Source organism: Lampris incognitus, chromosome 16 (genome assembly GCF_029633865.1).
Source record: "Lampris incognitus isolate fLamInc1 chromosome 16, fLamInc1.hap2, whole genome shotgun sequence".
NCBI classification, from domain to species: domain Eukaryota; kingdom Metazoa; phylum Chordata; class Actinopteri; order Lampriformes; family Lampridae; genus Lampris; species Lampris incognitus.
In genome coordinates this window covers 36,531,165-36,557,132 of record NC_079226.1, presented here as the reverse complement: position 1 = coordinate 36,557,132, position 25,968 = coordinate 36,531,165, and the positions used below count along the sequence as shown (strand labels likewise).

Genomic DNA, 25,968 nt, shown 5'->3' with positions numbered 1-25,968 from the left:
GGATGTGGCTGTGTTCAGAATTAGCCAATCACATTCAAACTCATTGGGTGGTACAGTTGTTAGCGTGGTTGCCTCACAGCAAAAAGGTCCTGGGTTCGAACCCCGGGGTTGTCCAACCTTGGGGGGTCATCCTCTGTGCGGAGTTTGCATGTTCTCCCCGTGTCAGCGTGGGTTTCCTCCGGGTGCTCCGGTTTCCTCCCACAGTCCAAAGACATGTAGGTCAGGTGAATTGGCCATACTAAATTGTCCCTAGGTGTGAATGTGTTGGCCCTGTGATGGACTGGCGGCCTGTCCAGGGTGTCTCCCCGCCTGCCACCCAATGACTGCTGGGATAGGCTCCAGCATCCCGCGACCCTAATTAGGATAAGCAGCTTGGATAATGGATGGAATGGATTCAAATTCATGTTAAATAGTAGTTAGTATACACCTGCCATCAATTAAAGTGACTGTGATTAAGCCCAAATAAAGGTCAGCTGTTCCTGTTGCATTTTCCCGACATCTTCCTGGTTGCATCCGACTGCAAAAGCCGTGGTCCACAACGAGCTTACCAAGCATGAGCGGGATCTCATTGTTGAAAGGTATTGATCAGGAGAGGGGTACAGAAGAATGTCCAAGGCGTTAGATATACCATGGGACACAGTGAAGACAATCATCAAGTGGAGAAAATATGGCACAACAGTGACATTACCAAGAACAGAACGTCCCTCCAAAATTGATGAGCGGGCAAGGAGAAAACTGGTCAGGGGGTCTACCAAGAGGCCTATAGCAACATTAAAGGAGCTATAGGAATTTCTGGCAAGTCCTGGTTGCTCCCTACATCTATCCATCCATTATCCAAACCGCTTATCCTGCTCTCTGGGTCGCGGGGATGCTGGAGCCTATCTCAGCAGTCATTGGGCGGCAGGCGGGGAGACAACCTGGACAGGCCACTAGGCCATCACAGGGCTGCTCCCTACATGTGACAACAATCTCCCATATTCTTCATATGTTTGGGCTGTGGGGTAGGGTAGCAAGACGGAAGCCTTTTCACATGAAAAAAAAGAACATCCAAGGCTGGCTAAATTTTGCAAAAAGATACATCCAGTCTCCCAAAACCATGTGGAAAAAATGTGTTGAGGTCTGATGAGCCAAAGGTTGAACGTTGAACTATTTGGCTATAATTCCAAGAGGTATGTCTGGTACAAAAACAACAAAGCACATCACCAAAACTACAGCAGACCCACGGTGAAGCATGGTGGAGGCAGCATCGGGCTTTGGGGCTGCTTTTCTTCAGCCGGAACTGGGGCTTTAGTCAAGGTGGGGGGAATCATTAGTGGCTCCAAATGCCAATCGATTTTGGCACAAAACCTTCAGGCATCTGCTAGAAAACTGAAGACGAAGAGGAATTTCACCTTTTAGCATGACAACGAACCCAATGCATACATCCAAATCCGTAAAGGAATGGCTTCACCAAAACAAGATCGATGTCTTGGAAAGGTCCAGACCTGAACCAATTGAAAATCTGTGGGGTGACCTGAAGAGAGCTGTGCACAGGAGATGCCCTTGCAATCTGACGGATCTAGAACATTTTTGCAAGAGTGGGAAAATATTGCCAAGTCAAGATCTGCCAAGCTGATAGTCTCTCACCCAAAAAGACTGAGTGCTGTAATAAAATCAAAAGGGGCTTTGACAAAGTATTAGTTTAGGTGTTTGCATACTTATGCAACCATGTTATTGTAAGTATTGTATTTTTTTCCCCCTGGAATTTTTCTGATTGCTTTTCCACTTTATTTTCATAGGTTGCGACTTCAAAAAAAGTGGAAAAAGTTCTGACATGATTTATCCTGGTTTCATTTTTTTACATAACAAAAACAGGGGTGTGTAGACTTTTTATACCCACTGTATGTCAGATTTCAAATAGGTCAGACACTCATCAGTATTAGGAGTTTTTAAAGTGAGACAATGCAGTGGTGACAGGCATGAGCGCAAGTCCATGAATACCGGGATGGCGTCCCGTGCTTTACCTGCGCCCCCGTCCGTAGGGTTCGAGGTTGTGTGTCAGGAATGGCATCCGATGTCACATTTTGCCAAATCAGTATGTGGATTGACAAGACCATACCGGATCGGTCGAGGCTCCATACCGGATCGGTTGAGGCCCGGGTTAATAATGGCCACTATTGGTGCTGTGCCCTCACAGGGTACCGATGGAAACAATAAAATCCACTGTGTTGACCCCTGAGAAACAGGGAATAAGCTGAAAGAAGAAGAAGAAAGTGAGACAATGCCGCTAACATGATGAGTCCTAAAACAGGATCCATAAATGCTGACTGGGTCTCAAACCCTTAGACAGGTGTATTGAACAGAACAGCAGAATAAGCAGCAAATAGATTTGGCCTGTTGGTGAGCACTTTTGTCTCACAGTGACAGGGTCATAGGATTGATCATGGCCATTTGTGTGTATTACTTGTTGCTGTGTTCATGTATGATTTTTTTCCCATGCTCCAAAACCTTGCATGTGAGTTAAAGTGGTCATAGGCATAAACAGAGAATGAATGGGTACATGTTTTGACTGTGGATGGTTCTGCCCTGATGGATTTGGAATATCAGATTTGGAATATCCGATTTGAAGCTAAAAGCTAAATAATGCCAGTTGACTCTTAACTTTATGGGGCCCCCCAAACTGACTCTTAACTTTACGGGGCCCCCAAACCCTGTTTGATTGTGTTATTTCTGTTTCAGATGTCGATAAGAACCAGTGCTTGTTCTGATGATGACCATGGTAATGATGCTGGGCTGTCTTTTTCAGGTGGATGCAGCCTTGGGGGCGGAGGAGATGGTCGAGACCCTCACTGAGAGGAATCTGGATCTGGAGGAGAAGGTCAGGGAGCTTAGGGAGACCGTTGGAGACCTGGTGAGTGAAATACTCCATTGCCAGCCTTACATACATCACTGTATTATGTAGATTCAGGAAGTGCATGAGGACTGGGTACTGCAAACTCACCAGCGATACTACAAATATCTCCTTATCCTCATGAGGGATAAAGACTCCTTAATTCCAAACCTCTCTGCCACCTGTTGACAGCAAAGGCAGAAAAATATGAGCAAAAACAAAAAAAGAAATTCAGATTTTGGTCACTGGTAATCTCATTGACAGTTTAGATAGGAATTACTAGCAATGAATGATTATGTACCTTCCGAGTTTATGACTATTAAGGTGTATCTATATGCTGAGTTATTTCATCACACACATGAGAAAATTGAGAACATGGAGTGCACACCAATTTCTTTATTTTATTGCTGAAATATATATATATATATAATCCAGTTAGTCGAGTAAATTCTTTATGAGCCAGTATATATATATACTGTATATATATATATATATATATATATATATATACACACTGTATATACTGTATATATATATATATACTGTATATATATACTGTATATATTAGTGCCTTTTTTCCAATTGCCATTTTGCACACTGCAGAAGGGTGTCTGCTTGAAGCAGGCGCACTGCAATAAAATAAGGAAATTGGGGTGCTCTCCATGTTCTCAGTTTTTGGATGCTCACTTTGACGATCCAGCACCCAGATAAGAACTATAAGACTGAGTAGAGCATGTTGATTCTTCACTATTTGATCACAGACATGAGGTCTTTGAATATGCACTGCCCTCTGGTGTCCGCTTCGCTGTCACCAATGTTGGATTACTGTTAAAACTGGACTCCTTTGTCTGTCAATCCTCAGAATCAAGGCTTTATTGACTAAGAATGCTTTTACACATACAAGGAGTTTGTCTTCAGTCAGAAGGAACAATGTACTTTACATACATACATGTAAACATACGTACATACATACATGTAAACATACATATACATGCCTACAGCAGCAATCAAGGAGTATTCACATGAACAGCAGTGGTATGAATGATTTTGTACAAAATGAGCGGAACAATTGTTGAACAATCAGCATATTCACAGCAACAAGTGCAAAATGGAGGTTCAAGTTCAAGAAGAAGTTGAATATAAATAAAAAAAATTGTACAGATGGAAATTATGCATAGCTATTGCACAGTAAACATGTTCAGAAGTGCTGTACAAATAAATAGTTTGTACAAAGTTGTTATTACGAGTGTTAGTATGTATACAGACATAACCAATTCTAACCCTTGCACTTCACTCAAGGGCTATTGCCTTGAATAGGAACAGGCTGTTAATCAACGTTGGCAGCTTGGGTTGTCTGATTAAAGGGTTTTATCAAAGGCTTAACCCTGCTGGGCAGCATGGTGGCTTAGCGGTTAACATCACAAGCAAGTGTACGAATCTGACCCTTCTTCTCCCAAAGTATAAAGTCATGCATGTTGTGTGAATTGGAAATCACAAGCTACTCAATGGGTTTGTACAGAGTGTGAGTGATTGAATGTGGAAACTATGGTGAACTAAAGACCTCTCCAGGGTGTTTCCCTGTCCTCTGAGCAGTGCCTGCAGGGATATGCTACAGCCCCCTGCCACTATGAATTAAATCAAGGAGTTTTAGAGAACAAATAAACAAGTTGTCCCTGTCAATGCGTCATTTTCCTTTTCCTGCAGGAAGCCATCAATGAGATGAATGATGAGCTCCAGGAGAATGCTAGGGAGACAGAGCTGGAGCTTAGGGAGATGCTGGACCTTGGTGCGGCCCGGGTCCGTGAGGCAGAGAAACGGGTGGAGGCGGCCCAGGAGACTGTAGCTGACTATCAACAAACCATTAAGAAGTATCGGGAGCTCACTGCTCATCTGCAGGTAAGGCCAGAGCTGTGATTCTCTCTTTGCTCATATGTGCAAGTAGTCACCGTTGTAGTTCATAGAAATGCTTTCAGGGCCTCTGAAAATAGATTTATTTGTTCATTTTTTTTAACACTACATTGAGCAACAGAGGACATCACAGCAACCAAAATGTTTGCTTGGCTAGCAGTTAGTTTTCTTGGAATGGCCATCCCAATATTATTATATTGGAAAGCCCTGCATAAAAGTATGCCTTTTCCACACCAATAACTCCTATGATCTTGCCCTTGAAGGATGTGAACAGAGAGCTGACCAGCCAGCAGGAAGCCTCAGCGGAGTTGCAGCAGCAGCCACCGGCGGAGATGTTCGATTTCAAGATTAAGTTTGCTGAGACAAAGGCCTATGCCAAGGTCAGCCCCTGAAAAAGCCCTCTCTGCTGCAGCATGAGTCGTTCTCAGTGCAGTCGCCTGTAAAATTGAATCCCTCTTGTGACTGAATATTATTTGTGAGACAATTTTACTTTTTGCTGCGTCTTTGTGTCTTTGTGATTGTGTGCTTGATTGTATGCAGACATGCATGCACAAGTGCTCACTAGGGGTTTCACAGAATATTCAACTGGTTGACTATCAAAACCACTGGTCAACACTGTGCTTAGTTGTAGACTAATTGTTCATCTGTGTTTTTAGCACTGTGCAGTAATAAAGCAGTGGCAATGCATCTACAGCAGATATGCAGCTGGGGGTGCTGTGGTAATTTTCTACGTTATGCCACGTTAAATCAACAGTCCTTCCTTTAGCAAAGGAAAGACTCAAATCAAATCAAATCAATTTTATTTGTATAGCCCAATATCACAAATTAAAAATTTGCCTCAGTGGGCTATCTCTGTGTTTCGGTGTAACGAGAGACCATGTTAACTGGTGATTTTAGTGACAGCAGCTGTTGAAAACACGAACAGAAGATGTAGTGTCCTCCTAAAAGCCTTTAATTTTACTTTAATCAATTTTAAATACACACTTGTGTTCACTATCTAGCTAACCACTTACGTAAGTTAAATTGTGCTCAGCAAGACTCATTCACCTCTTGTAACGTTTCTTATAATGTGGGAACAAACTGCAGCTGGCAGTGCAGCTGTATTTTATACCATTATCCTAAATCGGAAAGTGACCCATATTCAATCATTTAACCTGTAATGTTATAATACCAAATTCCTCATTAGAGGCTAAGCTGCTCTGCTAATCTATGTTTTCCTCCACATTAAAAGTAACTTAAAGAAATGTGAATACTTCTCGTTGGCGACCGTTTAATTTACATAATGCAGGACAAAAAGGACCAGACGAATATATACGGTATTGAATATTCCATTTAAGATAATATAAGTCTTTTAGGCGTTTCAACAGCTGGCATCACCACGACAGCCATGGACGCACTCGGCTGAAAGTCATCAGAACACAGTAACTTAATTAAACCGAAACACCTGCAAGAAAGCCGTTGCGTTGGTACTGCAGTCAAACCCTTCAGCTCAGACAGGCTTGCTGGGGGTTAAGTCCAATCAGATTGCAGCTCGTTTGTAAACAGTGTCTCATAGCCAATCAAGGACTCTTGATTCAATCTTGCAATCAAGGTTGCATAAAAAGGCAACAAAAAGACATTTAAATACAAGTAAAAAGATAGAAAAAAATTAAGCAAAGGCAGATACAACAGGAGAGTAAAAGTTACAGTGCAGTGTAAGGTGATAATCAAAAACTTCAAATATGATTTAATAAAAAAACAGCGGCAAATGGGGAAGTCTTCAGCCTTGATTTAAGAACTGAGAGTTGCAGCAGGCCTGCAGTTTTCTGGGAGTTTTTTCCAGATATGTGGTGCATAAAAACTGAAAGCTGCCTCTCCATGTTTAGTTTTGACTTTGGGGACAGAAAGCAGACCTGTCCCAGACGATCTGAGAGGTCCGGATGGTTCATAGCGTCGCAGAAGATCAGAAATTTATTTTTGCCTTAAACCACTCAGTGCTTTATGAACCAAGAGCAGTATTTTAAAATCAATTCTTTGACGAATGGGAAGCCAGTGTAAAGACCTCAGAACTGGAGTGATGTGATCCACTTTTTTGGTCTTAGTAAGGACTTGAGCAGCAGCGTTCTGAATCAGCTGCAGCTGTATGATCGATTCTTTAGAGAGACCTGTAAAGCTGCCATTACAGTAGTCGAGTCGACTGAAGATAAATGCTTGAACAAGTTTTTCTAAATCATGCTGAGACATGAATCCTTTAATTCTTGATATATTCTTCAGGTGATATTAGGCTGACTTTGTAATTATCTTAATGTGGCTATTAAAATTAAGGTCTGAGTCCATGACTACGCCAACATTTCTGGCTTGGTTTGTGGTTTTTAATATTACCGTTTGTCGCTGAGTGCTTATTTTTAATCGATCTTTCTTGGCTCCAAAATCAGTTACTTCGGTTTTATCTTTGTTTAATTGAAGAAAATTCTGACACATCCAGTCGTTGATTTGTTCAATGCATTTACTCAGCGCTTGTATGGGATTATAGTCTCCTGGTGATGTGGTTATGTAAATCTGTGTTTTGCCTGCATAATTATGTTAACATTTTGTTGTTTTCCATAATCTGAATTTGTGGGAGCATACAGATGTTAAACAGAAGAGGCTCCAGAATGGAGCCTTGGGGAACTCCATGGGTCATTTTTGTCTGCTCAGATTTATAATTGCCTATAGACACGAAGTAGTCCGTGTCCTTTAAGTAGGATTCAAACCAGTTTAGTGCTGTGCCAGAAAGTCCCACCCAGTTTTGCAGTCAATGTAGTAATATGCTGTAGTTGACTGTGTCAGATGCAGCACTGAGATCCAGTAATACCAGGACTGAGATTCTGCCACTGTCTGTTTTTAAGTGGATGTCATTAATGACCTTTATAAGAGCAGTCTCAATGCTGTGGTTTGGTCAAAATCCTGACTGGAAGACATCAAAACAGTTGTTTAGTGCCAAGAACTTGTTCAGCTGCAAATATGATATGGGCCTGTAATTGTTCATTAGTGAAGTGTATAGATTATTCTTTGAGTGGCTTCATGACTGCAGCTTTCAGGATCTGTGAGAAGAGACCTGAGAGAAGAGACGTGTTGACAATTTGTAGAATATCTGAGGCCGTGCAACTAGAAACATTTTTGAAAAATACTATCGGCAGAATATCAAGGCAATAGGAGGAGGATTTCTGTTATATAATGTCCTCCAAGTTTTATGGTTGATTTCAAAATGATTTCATTTGTTAATTTACCGGAAGGTGTCCTATTAAAATCAGCCGGTGTAGTGTTTTGTTGGAATGCATTGAACGTTACTCTTGAATGCATGTTGCATGCAATGTGTTCAGAGACTACTAAAAGTACATGTACTCTGACCTTTCCTAAGACGTCAGCTGTGTGTAACCATTGTAGTGTGTGTGTGTGTGTGTGTGTGTGTGTGTGTGTGTGTGTGTGTGTGTGTGTGTGTGTGTGTGTGTGTGTGTGTGTGTGTGTGTATGGGCATGCTCGTAGGCTATTGAAATGGAGCTGAGGAAGATGGAGGTGAGCCAGGCTAGCAGGCAGGTGTCTCTCCTGACGTCGTTCATGCCCGAGTCTTTCCTGCGACATGGTGGCGACCACGACTGCATCCTGGTGTTGCTGCTCATCCCCAGGCTCATCTGCAAGGTAAATACTGTACAGAAAACTTCCGTTGTTATATTTTTCTTAACAAGCTGTTTTTAGTGGAATTTCTGCTTTTCATTTTTTAAGGATTAAGTCCAGTGGAAGCTTACTTTTAGAACGGGGGACTCTTGTTTTAAACACAAACTATCCGAAACACACTCTGTGTGTGTGTGTGTGTGTGTGTGTGTGTGTGTGTGTGTGTGTGTGTGTGTGTGTGTGTGTGTGTGTGTGTGTGTGTGTGTGTGTGTGTGTGTGTGTGTCCAGGCCGAGCTCATCAGTAAGCAGGCCCAAGAGAAGTTTGACTTGAATGAGAACTGTGTGGAGCGGACTGGACTGAAGGGAGCTGTTGGGGAGCAGCTTAGCTTCGCAGCAGGCCTGGTCTATTCTCTCAGTCTGCTGCAGGCCACGCTCCACAAATACGAGCAGTACGTACCTCACCGCCACCACCACCCATGTCCCAACCCCTTCCTCTACCTCCGCAGCCCCATCTCACTCCCCACAGGGTTGCAGTTCTTAAAATATAACTCATATCTTCTAACTAGTCAAACAGCTGGGAGTAATGTCTACCACAGCAGCATAACAACAAATGTGTTTATTGTATTTTTTGTGATCAATACTTCCAGTATAGAAACATTTACCAGCTTGTAAAATCTATAATGTGTGTGTGCACTTCAGAGCACTAGGTCAGTGCAGCGTGGAGGTCTATAAGAAGATTGGGTCTTTGTACCCAGAGACGAGCGTCCACGAGCGCTCCCTGGACTTCCTCATTGACCTCCTCCACAAAGACCAGCTAGACGAGACGGTCAATGTGGAGCCCCTGACCAAGGCTATCAAGTACTACCAGGTGGGTATACCGCATCTGTCCCGTAGTGACAACATTCAGCGCAGCCATCAGTTCGACAAGGTGCCTGTTGTTGGTACTGAATTCCTCTTTGGGATGAGAAACATTCCATGCAAAAGCTGATAATGCATATCTAATGATGCTAGCAAAGGCTGGACATGCAAATGAATATGAATACAGAAGAAAAAACAAGTCTGCTTCTTCAAATATTCTTGACGGATTTAAAAATTGTTGGGTTAATAAACACCCAATGGAACCATTACATGCAATGTGCAGACTGTTTTTCTGTATTAAGGTAGCATTTCTCTCAATAAGAAACACTGCTCGAGGGCATCCGGGTAGCGTAGCGGTCTGTTCCGCTGCCTTCCAACATGGGGATCACCGGTTCGAATCCCCGTGTTACCTCCGGCTTCGTCGGGTGTCCCTACAGACACAATTGGCCGTGTCTGCGGGTAGGAAGCCGGATGTGGGTATGTGTCCTGGTCGCTGCACCAGCGCCTCCTCTGCTCAGTTGGGGTGCCTGTTCAGGGGGGAGGGGGAACCGGGGGGAATAGCGTGATCCTCCCGCATGCTACGTCCCCCTGGTGAAACTCCTCACTGCCAGGTGAAAAGAAGCGGCTGATGACTCCACATGTATCGGAGGAGGCATGTGGTAGTCTGCAGCCTTCCCTGGATCGGCAGAGGGGGGGGGGGCAGCGACCGGGACGGCTTGGAAGAGTAGGTTAATTGGCCAGATACAACTGTGGAGAAAAAGGGGGAAAAATATCCAAAAAAGAAAAGAAACACTGCTCAAAAACTTTCAGGAAGATACCATTGCAAAAGTAAAAGAAAAAAAAAAACTTGTTTGAATTACAAGGTTATTAACCATGTCGACCAGTGTAATTAACAACCGTATCCTTAAACCGATAGTGCAGGTGCCTCTAGTTTCAAGGAGCTCCAGGTCACCTGTCATCAGGTAGCTGCCCACATGCTGATGAGATCTTGACTCTGCCTGCTCCTGGTGTTGGGGGAGATACACATTAGGAACAGTTTTGTATTGCTCTTTGGTGCCCGGGAATGGGTATCCATTTTCAAATTGTGTCCCAGTTTTGCTAATACACTTATGGTACTTGCAGACACATACACATTATTTTAGCAATCAGACACAAGCCATAATTATCATTTCAGGTGCTATTAGGTCGGTACCCTTTTATACACAAGTATGTGTAGCTATAATGTATTTACATGCAATAGGTACTATGCAGGACTTTTATAAAGACATACTTTTACATGTGCACATAAAGGATATAATTTCCTCATATTCTACATGTGTGTGTGTGTGTGTGTGTGTGTGTGTGTGTGTGTGTGTGTGTGTGTGTGTGTGTGTGTGTGTTGATGTTTCACAGCACCTGTACAGTATCCATCTGGTGGAGCAGAGTGAGGACTGCACCATGCAGCTGGCTGACCACATCAGGGTATGCCCTGCATCACATGACCAGTCAGGTTGTTCTGCTGCAACATGCAATCGGAGGAACCCAAAGACAACACGGTTTTTGATGTTCCTCTTACCTGGGCGCCGTCCTTGATATCGCATCTGTCTGTTTTTTTCACACCACACGTAAATGTGTTCATCATTATCAATTAACTGGTCACCACAGACAATGGGATGTGTGAGGATAAGCTGACTTCTCTGTGAGGAATCAGAATCGGGTTTATTGGCCATGTAGGTTTGCACATACATGGAATTTGACTCCGGTTTCGTGGCTCTCTCGGTGTACTTAACATAGAATAACAACATTACAACACAACAATCTTCAGATATATATACACAAGGATTGACTCATACAGGTGAAATAAAAGCTGATAAGGTGCAGTAGTCTAGAGAATATATCAGAGATGCTGAAATAGATGTTAGCAGGTTACTTACATACATGCCTGAGGTAGATGGACATGACAGAGCGTACCAGTATACGTACAATGTACAGTACAATATACACAAAATGGTTGGATTGACTGATGCTGTTAAGCGTTCATTTGAATGACAGCCCGCGGAAAGAAACTTAAGTCTGTTTTTGGAACAGGCCGTGGTAGCGTTTGTATGAAGTAAAGTCAAACCTTTTGGTCTTTTGAGGCAGAAAATAAGGTGATCCAAGACACTTCCTGTAAAATAAGGGCTACTCTGTTTCTTTACAGTTTACCCAGAGTGCCTTGGACTGCATGGCTGTTGAGGTTGGCCGCCTGCGGGCGTTCCTCCACACAGGCCAGGAAAAAGCAGACTTGGCGGTGCTCCTAAAGGACCTGGAGACTTCCTGCAGCGACATCCGACAGTTCTGCAAAAAGATCCGTCGCCGCATGCCCGGAACCGACGTGCCTGGCATCCCAGCAGCTCTTAACTTTGGACAACAGGTAACCGGCGGTCCATCTCATCAGAACGAGCTTGAGTTTTTTCCTCTTCGGGTTGCTTTTCCCTTGCGACCCAATATTTTGCCCCGACTCAAGTTATCTTGAATATTTAAAAGAAGTTGGGAAATGTGCTTCTATGTTTAAATTTAGTTTGTTTGACAGTGATTCTTCCTTAAAAGTTCAACTTTTTTAATTCATTGAGAGCAAAGACCTTGTAGTGTTGACCGTTTTTGGCCTAAATTGATGATAATGATTTATGATTATGTTCACTCTTTAGTCTATATCCTTAAGAAAAGCTGCAGAATTGAGAGTATGGCAAGTGAACCAACTCTGGAAAATGCATTGTCGACCTTTTCTGTCCTAAAATTGTAATCATGGTGATGTGATGATGAGGAGCACCTTTGAGCCATGGGTCTTAGCATGATATGATAACACTCATAACAGTGAGGATGATGTTGATGATGGTGATAATCACATGAATTCTGCTGATGGTGTTCTTCCAGGTGTCAGACACACTGTCAGACTGCAGGAAGCACCTGACCTGGGTGGTGGCCGTGCTGCAGGAAGTGGCAGCCGCAGGAGCCCAGATGATCGCTCCTCTGGCCGAACAGGAGGGATTGTCTGCCCTTAAGCTGGAAGACGTTGCCTTCAAAGCTGGAGAGCAGGTACAGAGTTCTGCTTCTCAAAAACGAGATTCTTCGTCCACAAAAGATCAAAACCTTCACAACTGAAGATCTCCTTCTCATATAGGTCTGTCTTTTGGATTCACTGGAATCTGAATGGTCATGCAACTCTTGGTGACTGTACTCATGATCAGTAAGTCATGATCTGGGGCGTCCGGGTGGCGTTGCAGTCTATTCCATTGCCTGCCAGCACAGAGATCGCCGGTTCAAATCCCTGTGTTACCTCCAGCTTGGTCAGATGTCGCTGCGGACACAATTGGCCATGTCTGTGGGTGGGAAGCCGGAAGTGGGTATGTGTCCTGATCACTGCACTAGCGCCTCCTCTGGTCGGTCGGGGCACCTGTTCGGGGGGGAGGGGGAACTGGTGGGAAAAGTGTGATCCTCCCACGCGCTACTTCCCCCTGGTGAAACTCCTCACTGTCAGGTGAAAAGAAGCGGCTGGCGACTCCACATGTATCGGAAGAGGCATGTGGTAGTCTGCAGCCCTCCCCGGATCGGCAGAGGGGGTGGAGCAGCGACTGGGACGGCTCGGAAGAGTGGAGTAATTGGCCGGATATGGTTGGGGAGAAAAGGGGGGGGGGGTAAGTCATGACCTGACACACAAAAGCACAGGAAAGTCATAGTTATCCCTCTATGAACAAACTGCCTCTTAATTGTGTCCAAATAAACTGAGAACAGAAACCGAAACATCCATACGCCCTCATTTCACCTCTACTGATGGATGGTTGGTAGAGTTCAGAGTTGGATGCCAAATGAAGATGAGTACGCACAAGGCCAGCCCAGAGTCGTTATGATAATTCTGTTTAGTTGACATGAAACATCCATTATGTAATTTTTTCAGATTTACGGTGCCCCGGGAGCCAACCCCTATGAGTGCCTGCGGCAGTCCTGCAGCATCGTCATAGCAACCATGAACAAGATGGCCACTGCCATGCAGGAGGGAGAGTATGATTCGGAGAGGCCTCAAATCAAGGTAATTTACTAGGCAGTGGTCCTGCATTCACTGCATCGCCAAAGGCGGTTATAAGAGGGCTCATGTTTCTCCCATTAGTTTATGGCAGAGGTAGAGGATGAAATGAAGTTAGCAGAGTTGCTGCGTGGCTTGAGAAAGGTTCGAGTGTGAAACTGAGCATAAGAGGAAGTCATTAGACACTCATATACTGTAAATTTAAGGCATTAAGGTGACATTTGCATACAGAATGACTTGCAGCCTTATGGTTGAAATGTATTTTCATTATCTTTACCTCTTTTATCTATACTCAAATTACATCTCTAACACTATGTTCTAAATATTCACCGAAAAATGTTGTGCCTTTAAGAACAATGTTTTTCTCTTCCTGACAAATACAATATTATTTTTTTATTTTATTTTATGAACATCATCTTGCACGTATGCAGGTACACAAACAAAAATGTCCAGTGAATTGGGAGCAAGATTTAGAGAAAACGAGTGGTCTTCTTCCACCAATCTGAAGCTAGACGATAGCATGTAGCGTAGTATATTCTACTAAGAAAGCCCAGGGATTATTGGCTGTCAGTCAAATCAAGCTCCCTGCCCTCACAAAACTCCCACCTGACCATTCTGTTTCATTCAAACATGTGTCAGATCATTGAAGTTTGCAATGCTTTAACTGCTGTTTCATGGAACCTTTAAATTCTTACATCATAGGCGTCCGGATAGCGTGGCGGTCTATTCAGTTGCCTACCAACACGGGGATCGCCGGTTCGAATCCCCGTGTTTCCTCCGGCTTGATCGGGCGTCCCTACAGACACAATTGGCTGTGTCTGCGAATGGGAAGCCAGATGTGGGTATGTGTCCTGGTCGCTGCACTAGCACCTCCTCTGGTTGGTCGGGGTGCCTGTTCAGGGGGGAGGGGGAATAGCGTGATCCTCCCATGCGCTACGTCCCCCCTGGTGAAACTCCTCACTGTCAGGTGAAAAGAAGCAGCTGGCGACTCCACATGTATCGGAGGAGGCATGTGGTAGTCTGCAGCCCTCCCCGGATCGGCAGAGCGGGTGGAGCAGCGACCGGGACGGCTCGGAAGAGTGGCGTAATCAGCTGGGTACAGTTGGGGAGAAAAATCCCCCCCCCCCCAAAAAAAAATCTGACATCATCAGTAGCAAGGAGCAAAGGTATCAAAGCTAGTGCGTCCACCTGAGTCATTCATGAGTATGTTACCTCAGAATTCATCAGCTCAGTCTTGTTGTCAAGCGTCTCACCTCAGTTCTGACAAACCATGTCATCTCGGCTCACCAGAGAATTGTAGTTTAGATTGGTACTACATCTATCTCCTCGGGTCAGATGTTCTGTTTGTCCACCCCAGAACCCACCGCCAGTGGAGCTGCGGGCGGCGGCCCTGCGAGCGGAGATCACGGATGCGGAGGGCCTGGGCCTAAAGCTGGAGGACCGAGAGACAGTCATCAAGGAGCTGAAGAAGTCCCTCAAGATAAAGGTAGAGGAGTGCATGGGCTTGATCTAATTTAGACAGATTTACTGAGAAAAATCAGCTAAATCAGACTGGGGTCACATGGCCATTGCTCAAAGTGTTGGTTTTTAATCTACCTACAGCACCACAAGGGTGGTGTTTACCACATCAGGAAGGCTAATATAATGTCAGGCAGGTTTGCCCATCACAGAAAAGTATACTTTTTTTAACCTATGTGAGAAACTGAAACTGGACTCTGTTGCGTGCCGTCAGGGAGAGGAGCTGAGCGAGGCAAACGTGCGGCTGTCTCTGCTGGAGAAGAAGCTGGACAGCTCGGCCAAAGACGCGGACGAGCGTGTGGAGAAGATCCAGACGCGGCTGGATGAAACCCAGACCTCGCTCAAAAAGAAAGAGAAGTAAGACTGCAGAGAAGTGAGGTGTAAAAGAAGTACAGATGGTACTGAGAGTGACAGTACTTACTCCAGTGCAGGGATGTAACGATACGCTCGACTCACAATTCACGATACTGGGTCCACGATACGACTTTCTTACTATTTTTGAGATTGAAGACAAATTATGACTGAAAAATATTTCTTTATTTCTCAAAGAAAAATCTACAAAATTTATTTTTTATCAAATTAAAGCATCCTTTTTTATTTCTGAAGTAGGTTATGAACAATGCAAAACAATACATATTCAAGGATTAAAGCAAAAAAAAAATTTCTGATTGACTTTTTTTAGGCCAAGTCATATATATATATATATATATACACACACACACATATATATATATACACATACACACACACACATATATATATATACACATATGTATATATACATATATATATACACACACACACACACACACACACACACACACACACACATATATATATAAATATATATATACATGTTTTTTTTTTTTTTTTTTTTGCAATGAAATTTTTTATAGATTTCAAAAAGGTTGGTACATGACAAGTTAATATGTCAAGTGAGACTAATAGAAATAAGTCAACTATTAAAGAGAGATCTGAGGGGCGTCAGAATGGTGTGGAATACTTGGTGGTGGCAATGGTAGGCCCAATGAAAAGCAGCATTTAGGGGGGCGTCTGGGTAGCGTAGTGGTCTATTCCATTGCCTACCAACACGGGGATCGCCGGTTCAAATCCCCGTGTTACCTCCGGCTTGGTCGGGCGTCCCTACAGACACAATTGGCCGTGTCTGTGGGGGGAAGCCGGATGTGGGTATGTGTCCTGGTCGCTGTACTAGCGCCTCCTCTGGTCGGTCGGGGCGCCTGTTCAGGGGGGAGGGGGAACTGGGAATAGCATGATCTTCCCACGTGCTAAGTCCCCCTGGTGAAACTCCTCACTGTCAGGTGAAGAGAAGCGGCTGGCGACTCCACATGTATCGGAGGAGGCATGTGGTAGTCTGCAAGAGGAGATGGAGCAGTGACCGGGACGGCTCAGAAGAGTGGGGTAATTGGCCGGATACAATACAATTGGGGTGAAAAAGAGGGGGGAGGGGTCCGTAAAAGAGAGGATACAGCACTAGTCATAATCCAAACAAAAGGAAGCCACCAGGCAAACAAAGACAGGAATCACATTTTGGGATCGTCAAACAACATAATATAATTCCAGAAATGATCCCAGATTGGTTCCCTATCATGATTTCTATCAGTCGTCCTGATCAGCATGGATCCACACCATGTCATATTCTTGACAGCAGTGTATGGAGGGCAATAGGGGCAGTGGTGGTTTGGGGGGGGGGGTGTTTGGGCATTGTGAAAATATGCATTTTGACATAATTTTGGACTATTATGATTGCAATATTTATAAAAACACAGCGCAGGTTGGTGTTGTTCACAGCACTCAGACATTAGGTAGAAGAAAGTGAAGCCAGCAGGGGCGCCGTACTGACAGACATGTTACAGGAAATGCAGTTGTTGTCGTATCCGAACAGAATGTCGAATAATCTGACCAGGTACCGACATGGCCCGTAACTCCGTGTCACCTTGATCTCGCCAGGGAATTTGAGGAGACTATGGATGCACTGCAGGCCGATATCGACCAGCTGGAGGCGGAGAAGGCGGAGTTGAAGCAGCGCATCAACAGCCAATCAAAGATGACCATGGACGGGCTGAGGGGAACGCCTCCATCGGGCGTCGCGTCCATCGTAACAGGAATTACAGGAGGTGAGGGGGATGGGCCGCTAACGTTTCATGACAATAAGCCAGATAGAGCATGCTGGAGAAAGGGCATATTTACGTCCATGTATTATTACCACACATGTATTTTTACCACACGTGACCATAACACAGGTTAATTCCTCACATACGACCATATTAGAATTTTTACCCCATGCTAATACTCGGAGTTGTTTTATCTATGTTTAAATGGTACCGACAAATAATTCCCCACATTTGTTTTAAACCTGCATAGTGCAGCAGAGGAGTCAAGCTCAAATTGCCAAGGCGTTGGATGTTGCCAAGTTAAACAGCTGCAGAAGAGCACATTGAATTGATTTTACAATACTTTCACGTGATTGGCTAAACAATTCTGGCATTCATTGTTCTGTCCTGTGGTGCAACCCACCCACCTGTCACCTACAGTACATTAGAATAATATAAGAAAAACTTTATTAATCCTTGTGGGGAAATTGAACACACACACACACACATATATATATATATACACACACACACACACACACACACATACATATATATATATACACACACACACACACACACACATATGTATATATGTTCAATTTCTCAACATGGTGGCACGGTGGCGCTGTGGTTAGCACGGTTGCCTCGCAGCAAGAAGGTCCTGGGTTCGAGCCCCGGGGTAGTCCAACCTTGGGGGTCGTCCCGGGTCGTCCTCTGTGTGGAGTTTGCATGTTCTCCCTGTGTCTGTGTGGGTTTCCTCCCACAGTCCAAAGATATGTAGGTCAGGTGAATCGGCCATACTACATTGTCCCTAGGTGTGTGTGTATGTGTGTGTGTGTGTGTGTGTGTGTAATACAGTGTAAAAACATCTGTCTGAATAAGATAGGGCAATAATATCCACAGTAATATCACTTTATTATTGCCCTCCTTGATATTTACCTTGTCAATCAGAAGTAAATGGTTTTAATTGATACACTGATGAGCTAAAAGGTTTAAACATTTGCAAACCCTCTTAGTCACAAGTAATGAATAATCACATCAACCCCAAACTTTAATTTCCCCTCTTAACCCAACTCCTAGTGACCATGTGTGTGTGTGTGTGTGTGTGTGTGAATATCTCTGATATCCATCTCTTCCCCTCCTTGTCTGTGTTTATATCTGCTCTCCTTTAAACTGTCTTCACTGCACCTCCTTAACCTGCAGAGGAACAAAAAGGTACCCACATGCTTGCTCTGACCTCTGACCTTGACCCTGCATGCCGTAATACGTGTGTCTTCACTTCGAGAAGTACTGACCTTACATATTAACCATAAAGTACCGACCTTACATATTAACCATAAAGTAGTAACCGCACATATTAATGATGGCGTTTTGTTTGCATGTTTCCACTCGAGGCTGTTGAAAGTTAAATCCTGCACTACGCAGATGTAAACCGTATTAACCTCTATTAGTCTGATCACACCAGTTTTAATCTGAATGCACTGGGTTTAACTGGACTTGTGTGTGTGTGTGTGTGTGCCTTTGGTTGCATTTTAATTGGAAGTTGTGTTTCACCTTTGTACAGCGTTCTTCATTTTTTGGTGTGTCTCGCCATGTTTGAACGGTCAACTGCCAATATTGTCCCTTTTGCCGACCCGTAGACACCATCACATTCATGCCTCTAAAGCGTCTTCCGGGGGCCACGTAGGTCCGCCGGACACGGTTTAGTTTTGTGTCTGAGATCCGTATGTTCATCGTAGTCTAGGTGGGAGTAGGGTAAGCAGATTCCCAGGTGAGCTCATGTGGAGGATGATCCATTTCTTTGCTACTACGGGTCCTGCAAAAAAACAAAACAAAAAAAAAGTGTGTAACGGCGAGTTTAGCAGCTCAGACCCTTCACTCATCTTGGAACACCTATGCAGGAAGTGTGTATACGCATATAAGCAATGCTTTTTCCACGCCTCAGCAGCAACTTGCACATTGCCCTTGAGCAAGGCACTCAGCCCCAGTTTGGCTGGCAGTAGGACGGGGTGGTTGTACTGGGCAGCACCTGTTTTTTCGTTAATAACAGCATGAAGTGAAATGGACGTTGTTGGAAAAGGCTCAGTGTGGTGAAGCAAACACAAGCAGGGTAAATAACGGGTAAAACACGAGGGGTTTGAGTATGGCGGCGTTAACATGCATCTGTGTCCCCCGTCCAGCAGTGGGCGCTATGTCCGGCATGGCTTCAGGATCCGGGATGCAGGTGGTGGACTCTCCGCTGCTGACGCAGCAGATCGACGCTCAGAGACTCTGCATCAAACACCTGAAGAACGACAACAACAGACTCAAGGTGTGCTAACAGACTCAGGGTGTGCTAACAGACTCAGGGTGTGCTAACAGACTCAGGGTGTGCTAACAGACTCAGGGTGTGCCAACAGACTCAGGGTGTGCTAACAGACTCAGGGTGTGCTAACAGACTCAAGGTGTGCTAACAGACTCAGGGTGTGCCAACAGACTCAGGGTGTGCTAACAGACTCAAGGTGTGCTAACAGACTCAGGGTGTGCTAACAGACTCAGGGTGTGCTAACAGACTCAAGGTGTGCTAACAGACTCAGGGTGTGCCAACAGACTCAGGGTGTGCTAACAGACTCAAGGTGTGCTAACAGACTCAGGGTGTGCTAACAGACTCAGGGTGTGCTAACAGACTCAAGGTGTGCTAACAGACTCAGGGTGTGCCAACAGACTCAGGGTGTGCTAACAGACTCAGGGTGTGCCAACAGACTCAGGGTGTGCTAACAGACTCAGGGTGTGCCAACAGACTCAGGGTGTGCCAACAGACTCAGGGTGTGCCAACAGACTCAGGGTGTGCTAACAGACTCAGGGTGTGCCAACAGACTCAGGGTGTGCTAACAGACTCAGGGTGTGTTAACAGACTCAAGGTGTGCTAACAGACTCAGGGTGTGCCAACAGACTCAGGGTGTGCCAACAGACTCAGGGTGTGCCAACAGACTCAGGGTGTGCCAACAGACTCAGGGTGTGCTAACAGACTCAGGGTGTGCCAACAGACTCAGGGTGTGCTAACAGACTCAGGGTGTGTTAACAGACTCAAGGTGTGCTAACAGACTCAGGGTGTGCTAACAGACTCAGGGTGTGCTAACAGACTCAGGGTGTGCCAGCAGACTCAGGGTGTGCTAACAGACTCAAGGTGTGCTAACAGACTCAGGGTGTGCTAACAGACTCAAGGTGTGCTAACAGACTCAGGGTGTGCTAACAGACTCAGGGTGTGCCAACAGACTCAAGGTGTGCCAACAGACTCAGGGTGTGCTAACAGACTCAGGATGTGCTAACAGACTCAGGGTGTGCTAACAGACTCAGGGTGTGCTAACAGACTCAGGGTGTGCTAACAGACTCAGGGTGTGTTAACAGACTCAAGGTGTGCTAACAGACTCAGGGTGTGCCAACAGACTCAAGGTGTGCTAACAGACTCAGGGTGTGCCAACAGACTCAGGGTGTGCCAGGCCTTCTGGTCCGTCTGAAGGCCTCGCTCATGTGGGGTTCCTGGAGATGGGAAACCCGTTTTGATATTTTCTTCCTCTTTTCATAAGTTACTTTATTATCATAATGGGTATATGAAATTCACTTTAGGAGTGACAAATAGGTGCACTTATATGCTCTTTTAAAATGGCTATCTGTCATTTTTTCATGTTTAAAAAAAATTCCACGTTTGATACCTTTTCCCATTGGCATTTTTGGAGCAACAGCCATTTTATGTATAAGTGTTCTGTAATTGCTCCTCTACGTGCTACCCCCCCCCCTTTTTCTCCCCAATTGTACTTGGCCAATCACCCCACTCTCCGAGCCGTCCCGGTCGCTGCTCCACCCCCTCTGCCTATCCGGGGAGGGCTGCAGACTACCACATGCCTCCTCTGATACATGTGGAGTCGCCAGCCGCTTCTTTTCACCTGACAGTGAGGAGTTTCACCAGGGGGGATGTAGTGCGTGGGAGGATCACGCTATTCCCCCCAGTTGGTTGGACTCATCCCGATGTCGTGATGAAAAACGGCCGGGATTGTCATATAGATTTGGCAGTTTATCTCCTTAACCCTTGTTTTTTGTTTTGGTGGGGGCTAGTTGTGTTTCCACAGTAATGTTAGTAGTATTGTGTTTATATATATTTATATACGTATATAGCAACGTTCATGTGGATATGAGGATGCCCTCGTCGGCTGTGTGGACATAAACTCGGGTTTTTGTTTCTCCTGCCCTGCAGGCAGAGAAGGTGCGTGCCCAGCTGGCATCCCTGCCACCGCTGCACGTGGCCAAGCTGCCCTCCAGAGACAGGGGCCGGTCAGAAGTGCTCTCCAGCGCCCTGTACCGCAAGACCGACCAGCTGCTGGAGACCCTGCTGCAGATGAGCGCCAACGTGAAGGTGGTGGACATCACGGGGAAATGTCCGGGTACGCGTGTGCAGTGTCAGGCTGTGTCCCCACTCGTCACATTTTCATCATGTGCTACACTTACAGTCCTGAGGGTCAACCCTGTCCGTTAGATTTAGTGACTTTTAGTGAGTCTAGTACATGCAGTGGTGTGCGACCGCTCTGAATCGCAGAGATCCATTTGAAATGAAACCGTCAGCGTCACTACCTTCCCCACTGCTGGGCAACAAAAACAAAAGTCGAACCTGAGTTTTAGCTGTTCATACTGTAGTATTTGTTGGTAAGCTTGGTCTGTCATATCTGCTCGTGAGCCATAATAAACTCACCACTACCTGTCACCTCCTTCCACATCTTGCTGCTGTGGCGAAGATGTAAAACTATGCACTTCTTCCTACATGACACTAGACATTAACATGTGGAGCTACAAAGTGTCAGAGTGTATCAGAAAGGACACATATTTGCATGTAAATCTTTGGCATCGTATATTTCATTTCCAAGTTGTAACTTTTTTTTTCCTCAGTTACCCCGAGTGCCCAGCTCCTGGAGCAGACTGCTAGACTTCAGTCTCTTAGCGACACCCTTGACAGACTGAAGGTACACACACACACACACACACACACACACACACACACACACACACACACACACACACACATACACGGGCCTATAGAAGGAATCTCACCTCAGTATTATGAACAAATACAAAAGCCATGTGATCCACAAAAGTAAATCCTGAAATCCTTTACATTTCATGCAAACCACCAACCAAGTCAGTTACCCTTATAGTAGCAGACTTACTTATTATACTTATTACTCATTCCTTCATCTTCTTTTCTCACCTTCGTCAGGATGAGGTAGCCGAGCACGTGGTTCACCAGCAGCCTGGAGCTCGAGTCCCCTCTGACTTCGCCACATTCCCCTCCACCTCGTTTGTAAAGGTAAGAGCACCTTAGGGGCTGCATTACTGACCTGTTCCCTTGCCGTTTTTTTTCGCCGCTGGGCCAGGACACCACCACGCCAGGCTCAAGTGGTGGCACGATCCAGCGGAGGTCTGGTGGTGTTTGTTCTCGGGTGATTCCAGAGGCTGGGGTCCAATGAAACGGCAACGCACTAGACTTGTCATGATGGGCCATTTTCCCGTTGGCATGGGGTATTAGAGCAACATCGATATCACAGATTCCATATATTCAATACCCTTTTTTATGTATTTACAAAATGAAAACTCATTATTGCTCCACCACTGATATTTTTCAGTCGGGTTAAAATGAATAAAAGAAAGCAACATCAGTCCTGAAGTGCCGATCTCTAATCAGGGACCGTGAAAAAGAACAGGTTCCACTTGATGCTGCCAGCTGGTACCAAACCACTCCCTGACAGGAGGTTAAGTGACAACACTGATACGGACCACTAAAGACACCTGCTAATGGCTTACAGCCCTAATACTGGAAATTAAAAACAGTGCTCAGTTGGTTATCTGGAGGCGACATGGCTCAGGAGGTAGAGCGGGTTGTCTAGTGATCAGAAGTTCCCCGGTTCGATCCCCGGCTCCTCCGGAGAGCAAGCTGAAGTGTCCTTGAGCAAGACACTGAACCACTAACTGCTCCCGATGAGCAGGTTGGTGCCTTGCATGACGGCCTCCGCCATCAGTGTGTGAATGTGTGTGAATGGGTGAATGTGAGGCATACACTGTAAAGCACTGAGTGGTCGGTATACTAGGAAAGCAGTGTATACATGCAGTCCATTTACCAAGTATCTCAAACTTGTTCATATAATCGAATGTCCGTTTCGTTACTATCTATCATGACTATGGTAAAAGAGGGATCAGCTCACTGTCAACTCAACCTTTGCTTCTGAAAGCGTTTGCATTTTAAAAAATGGTGTCCCTACAAGAGACTCCCTATTCGTACATTGTTTGACTCAGGGGTTAAGGTTAGGGTGGGGGCTAAGGTTAAAAATGACAAGGAAGTAGTTAAGGTGGCATCATCTAGGTGAAATGGTGTTCAAATCACCTCTTATTTCACCTGTATACAGTCAATCTTTGTGTGTATATCTGAAGATTGTTGTGTTGTTATTCTATGTTAAGTACACTGAGAGAGCCACGAAACTGCAGTCACATTGCGTGTACATATGTGCAAATCTACATGGCCGATAAACATGATTCTGATTCTGAACTAGGAGTCCCATCATTTAGACAGTTTCCATGAAAAAACTTCAGGCTGTGCATATGAACCATGATAGGAACTGACACGTCTCCAGCAGACCAACCAGAGAGAAGCATCAGATACTAGGTCACCATCTTTGGCTAGTTGACTAGCAGACCGCTTTAAAGAAGAGCAATATTCGTGTAAAACCTGGACCACTGTGACGACCGTGCTCGGCACATGTTACTTTATAACCTGGTGCTTCCTCTCATCACAGGCTAGGGAGGAGAAGCAGGGCGACACCGTGCTGGTGGGCCGGGTCATGGTGCCATGCCTGCGGGGCCAGGAGCAGGTCCACCGCCTGGTGCTGTCCCAGTCCCAGCTCCAGAGAGTGCACAGTCTGCTGCGGACCTAAACGCCCGCCTGCCTGCATCGTCTGTTCTGCCTCCCCCTATTTACCCACCCGCCACCTATATCCCTCCATTAGCCTGTTCCCAACCCGGAGCCAAGCAGTATAGCCCATGTAGCCTCGTTTGTGTTTCATAGGTCGACGCAGCATAATAGGCCTAAAGCGTAGGGTGTCTGTCCACGTTGCTCATATGTGTTTCACCGCCGCTGCTGTCGCTGCCACACACAATGGTTCATAACTGTGTCCAGTATAATCAGATCTTGCTATTGTGCCCTCCGTTTCGTAATTTATGCACTTAAAAGGGAAAATAGAAGGATTATGGTCAAAGAAAGTTGCATCAGTTCATCTGGATACCTGGGGGTATATACCTGGGGGTATATACCTGGATACCTGGGGGTATACACCTGCAGTCAGTTGAGGCTGAAGAGGTCACTTAGTTGAGTGATGAAACGTTTCTGTCAATAAACATTGTGTCCAGATGAACATGAACTGATTCAACCTTCTGTGATTTTCTTACCTGGATTATCGAGCATGCATTAAGACACGAGGATTATGGATTTTCAGATTGATTTGTCCATACAGAATAGTGGCATTTTTGCACCAGTGGTTTGATGAACAAAATGGAAAAGACGGCGTCAGCCTTTGGACCACACAGGAGGACTTGCTAATTAACCTCAAGGGATTTATGAAAAGGCAATTAAGTATTTTGTTTTCCGAGATTGATCTTGTTTATTTAAAAGCAAACTGATGTTACTTTGAAAGGTGTGCATCATATAAAGCATCACGGGATTTAAATTATTTAGTATTTATGGCACACATTTTCACATGATGTGAACTCCGGTGGGGCGTTGTTACCATCTTCAGTTTACACGGCAGGTATGGGCAGCATGCCGGCTGTGTAAGCGAATTGTAGAGTTAAGAGAAGTGGTAACACTTTCTATGGAGCTTGCATCTATGACGCCCTTTAAGCATCTATAACGCCCTATTAGTGTAGCTATAAGTCATTATAAGATTCATTATAACCATGTATACGCCCTCACAACACCTCATAACCACCTTTATGTCAACTTAAAATCGATTTATGCGTTATAAATATGTCATCATTAGCCTGTTTATCTGTCAAATGTCATAATGCTTCATAGCCAACTTGTTTCGCTGAAGTTTTGTAGAGATGTATTATGAGACTTCAGTGCTATTTCAGTCTTCAGCCATAGCCGTTAGTCATTGTAATACACATTATAGGAAAGTATGGGCATTATAGATGCTTATAGGGCGTTATAGATGCAAGCTTCAAAGAAAGTGTTGCCAGAGAAGTTATAGACTTGTGTTACACTAATTCTTGTCCTAGCCTTAAAACTACAGACAGCCTTGTGGTAAAGATTCATCACCTGCCTTTGTTTGATTTGTTTTGACCGAACCTCATTTGAAGCAAAACGACATCTTTGCCAAAGAATCTTTTACTTCATCATGTTTGCCACCACCGATTTTTAAAGGCTTTTAGTTTTGATTAAAACGTGCTAAATGTCTTATTTAATTCTTTGATTTATTTATTTATTATATATACATGGTCTCATGTAATAACACTGTTTTCTCTTATTGTAGAATTAAATTATCCAGCTGATGGGCGTAGTGCATTCACATGGTAACTGCCACCCTAGAGGGGAAACTGCAAACATTCATTTTTGTGGTTTTTCCGGGCATCAATTTATATCTGATGGACTCAATCTGCAACCTTTGTAATCTATCCTAGTGTTACTTCCTGCTCTTGCACACATGTAAACAATCAGCCAATAAAAAATATTAAGGTCAGTGTCTCAATGGCAGTCCTCAGCTTCATTTTTAACAGATACGTGGTCTCCTTATGCTCTCCTCCATGATGAAGTATGCAGCAGCCGGCGTAACGTGTCTCTCCTAACCCTAAACCGATGGGCTCTGGCACAGCAGCTGAAATCTCAAATGTTTGAGTCTTTAACCTTTTTACGTACATTTGCGGTTTCATATAATTTCCCCAAAGAGCCTCCACAGTACTCGCATACCTTTTATAGCATAGCTCACTCCAATAGGATACAATAGTTTTTTCCACAA

The 25,968-nt window shown here is 44.7% G+C and overlaps 1 protein-coding gene across 1 annotated transcript in view; it reads left to right on the top strand.

Moving 5' to 3' along the window:
• The window catches only part of dctn1b (dynactin 1b), a 66,967-nt gene extending 41,274 nt beyond the window's left edge, over window positions 1-25,693 (top strand). Inside the window, exons 11-28 of the mRNA XM_056295233.1 lie at window positions 2,786-2,890; window positions 4,574-4,765; window positions 5,041-5,157; window positions 8,282-8,434; window positions 8,696-8,856; window positions 9,107-9,275; window positions 10,658-10,726; window positions 11,445-11,657; window positions 12,158-12,319; window positions 13,179-13,310; window positions 14,662-14,790; window positions 15,037-15,179; window positions 16,791-16,957; window positions 19,117-19,247; window positions 21,168-21,354; window positions 21,854-21,927; window positions 22,182-22,271; window positions 23,752-25,693. Coding sequence (XP_056151208.1) covers window positions 2,786-2,890; window positions 4,574-4,765; window positions 5,041-5,157; window positions 8,282-8,434; window positions 8,696-8,856; window positions 9,107-9,275; window positions 10,658-10,726; window positions 11,445-11,657; window positions 12,158-12,319; window positions 13,179-13,310; window positions 14,662-14,790; window positions 15,037-15,179; window positions 16,791-16,957; window positions 19,117-19,247; window positions 21,168-21,354; window positions 21,854-21,927; window positions 22,182-22,271; window positions 23,752-23,889 — 2,532 coding nt within the window. The 3' untranslated portion in view covers window positions 23,890-25,693. The remainder of the gene's footprint in view (window positions 1-2,785; window positions 2,891-4,573; window positions 4,766-5,040; window positions 5,158-8,281; window positions 8,435-8,695; window positions 8,857-9,106; window positions 9,276-10,657; window positions 10,727-11,444; window positions 11,658-12,157; window positions 12,320-13,178; window positions 13,311-14,661; window positions 14,791-15,036; window positions 15,180-16,790; window positions 16,958-19,116; window positions 19,248-21,167; window positions 21,355-21,853; window positions 21,928-22,181; window positions 22,272-23,751) is intronic.
• Window positions 25,694-25,968: the final 275 nt, after the last annotated feature.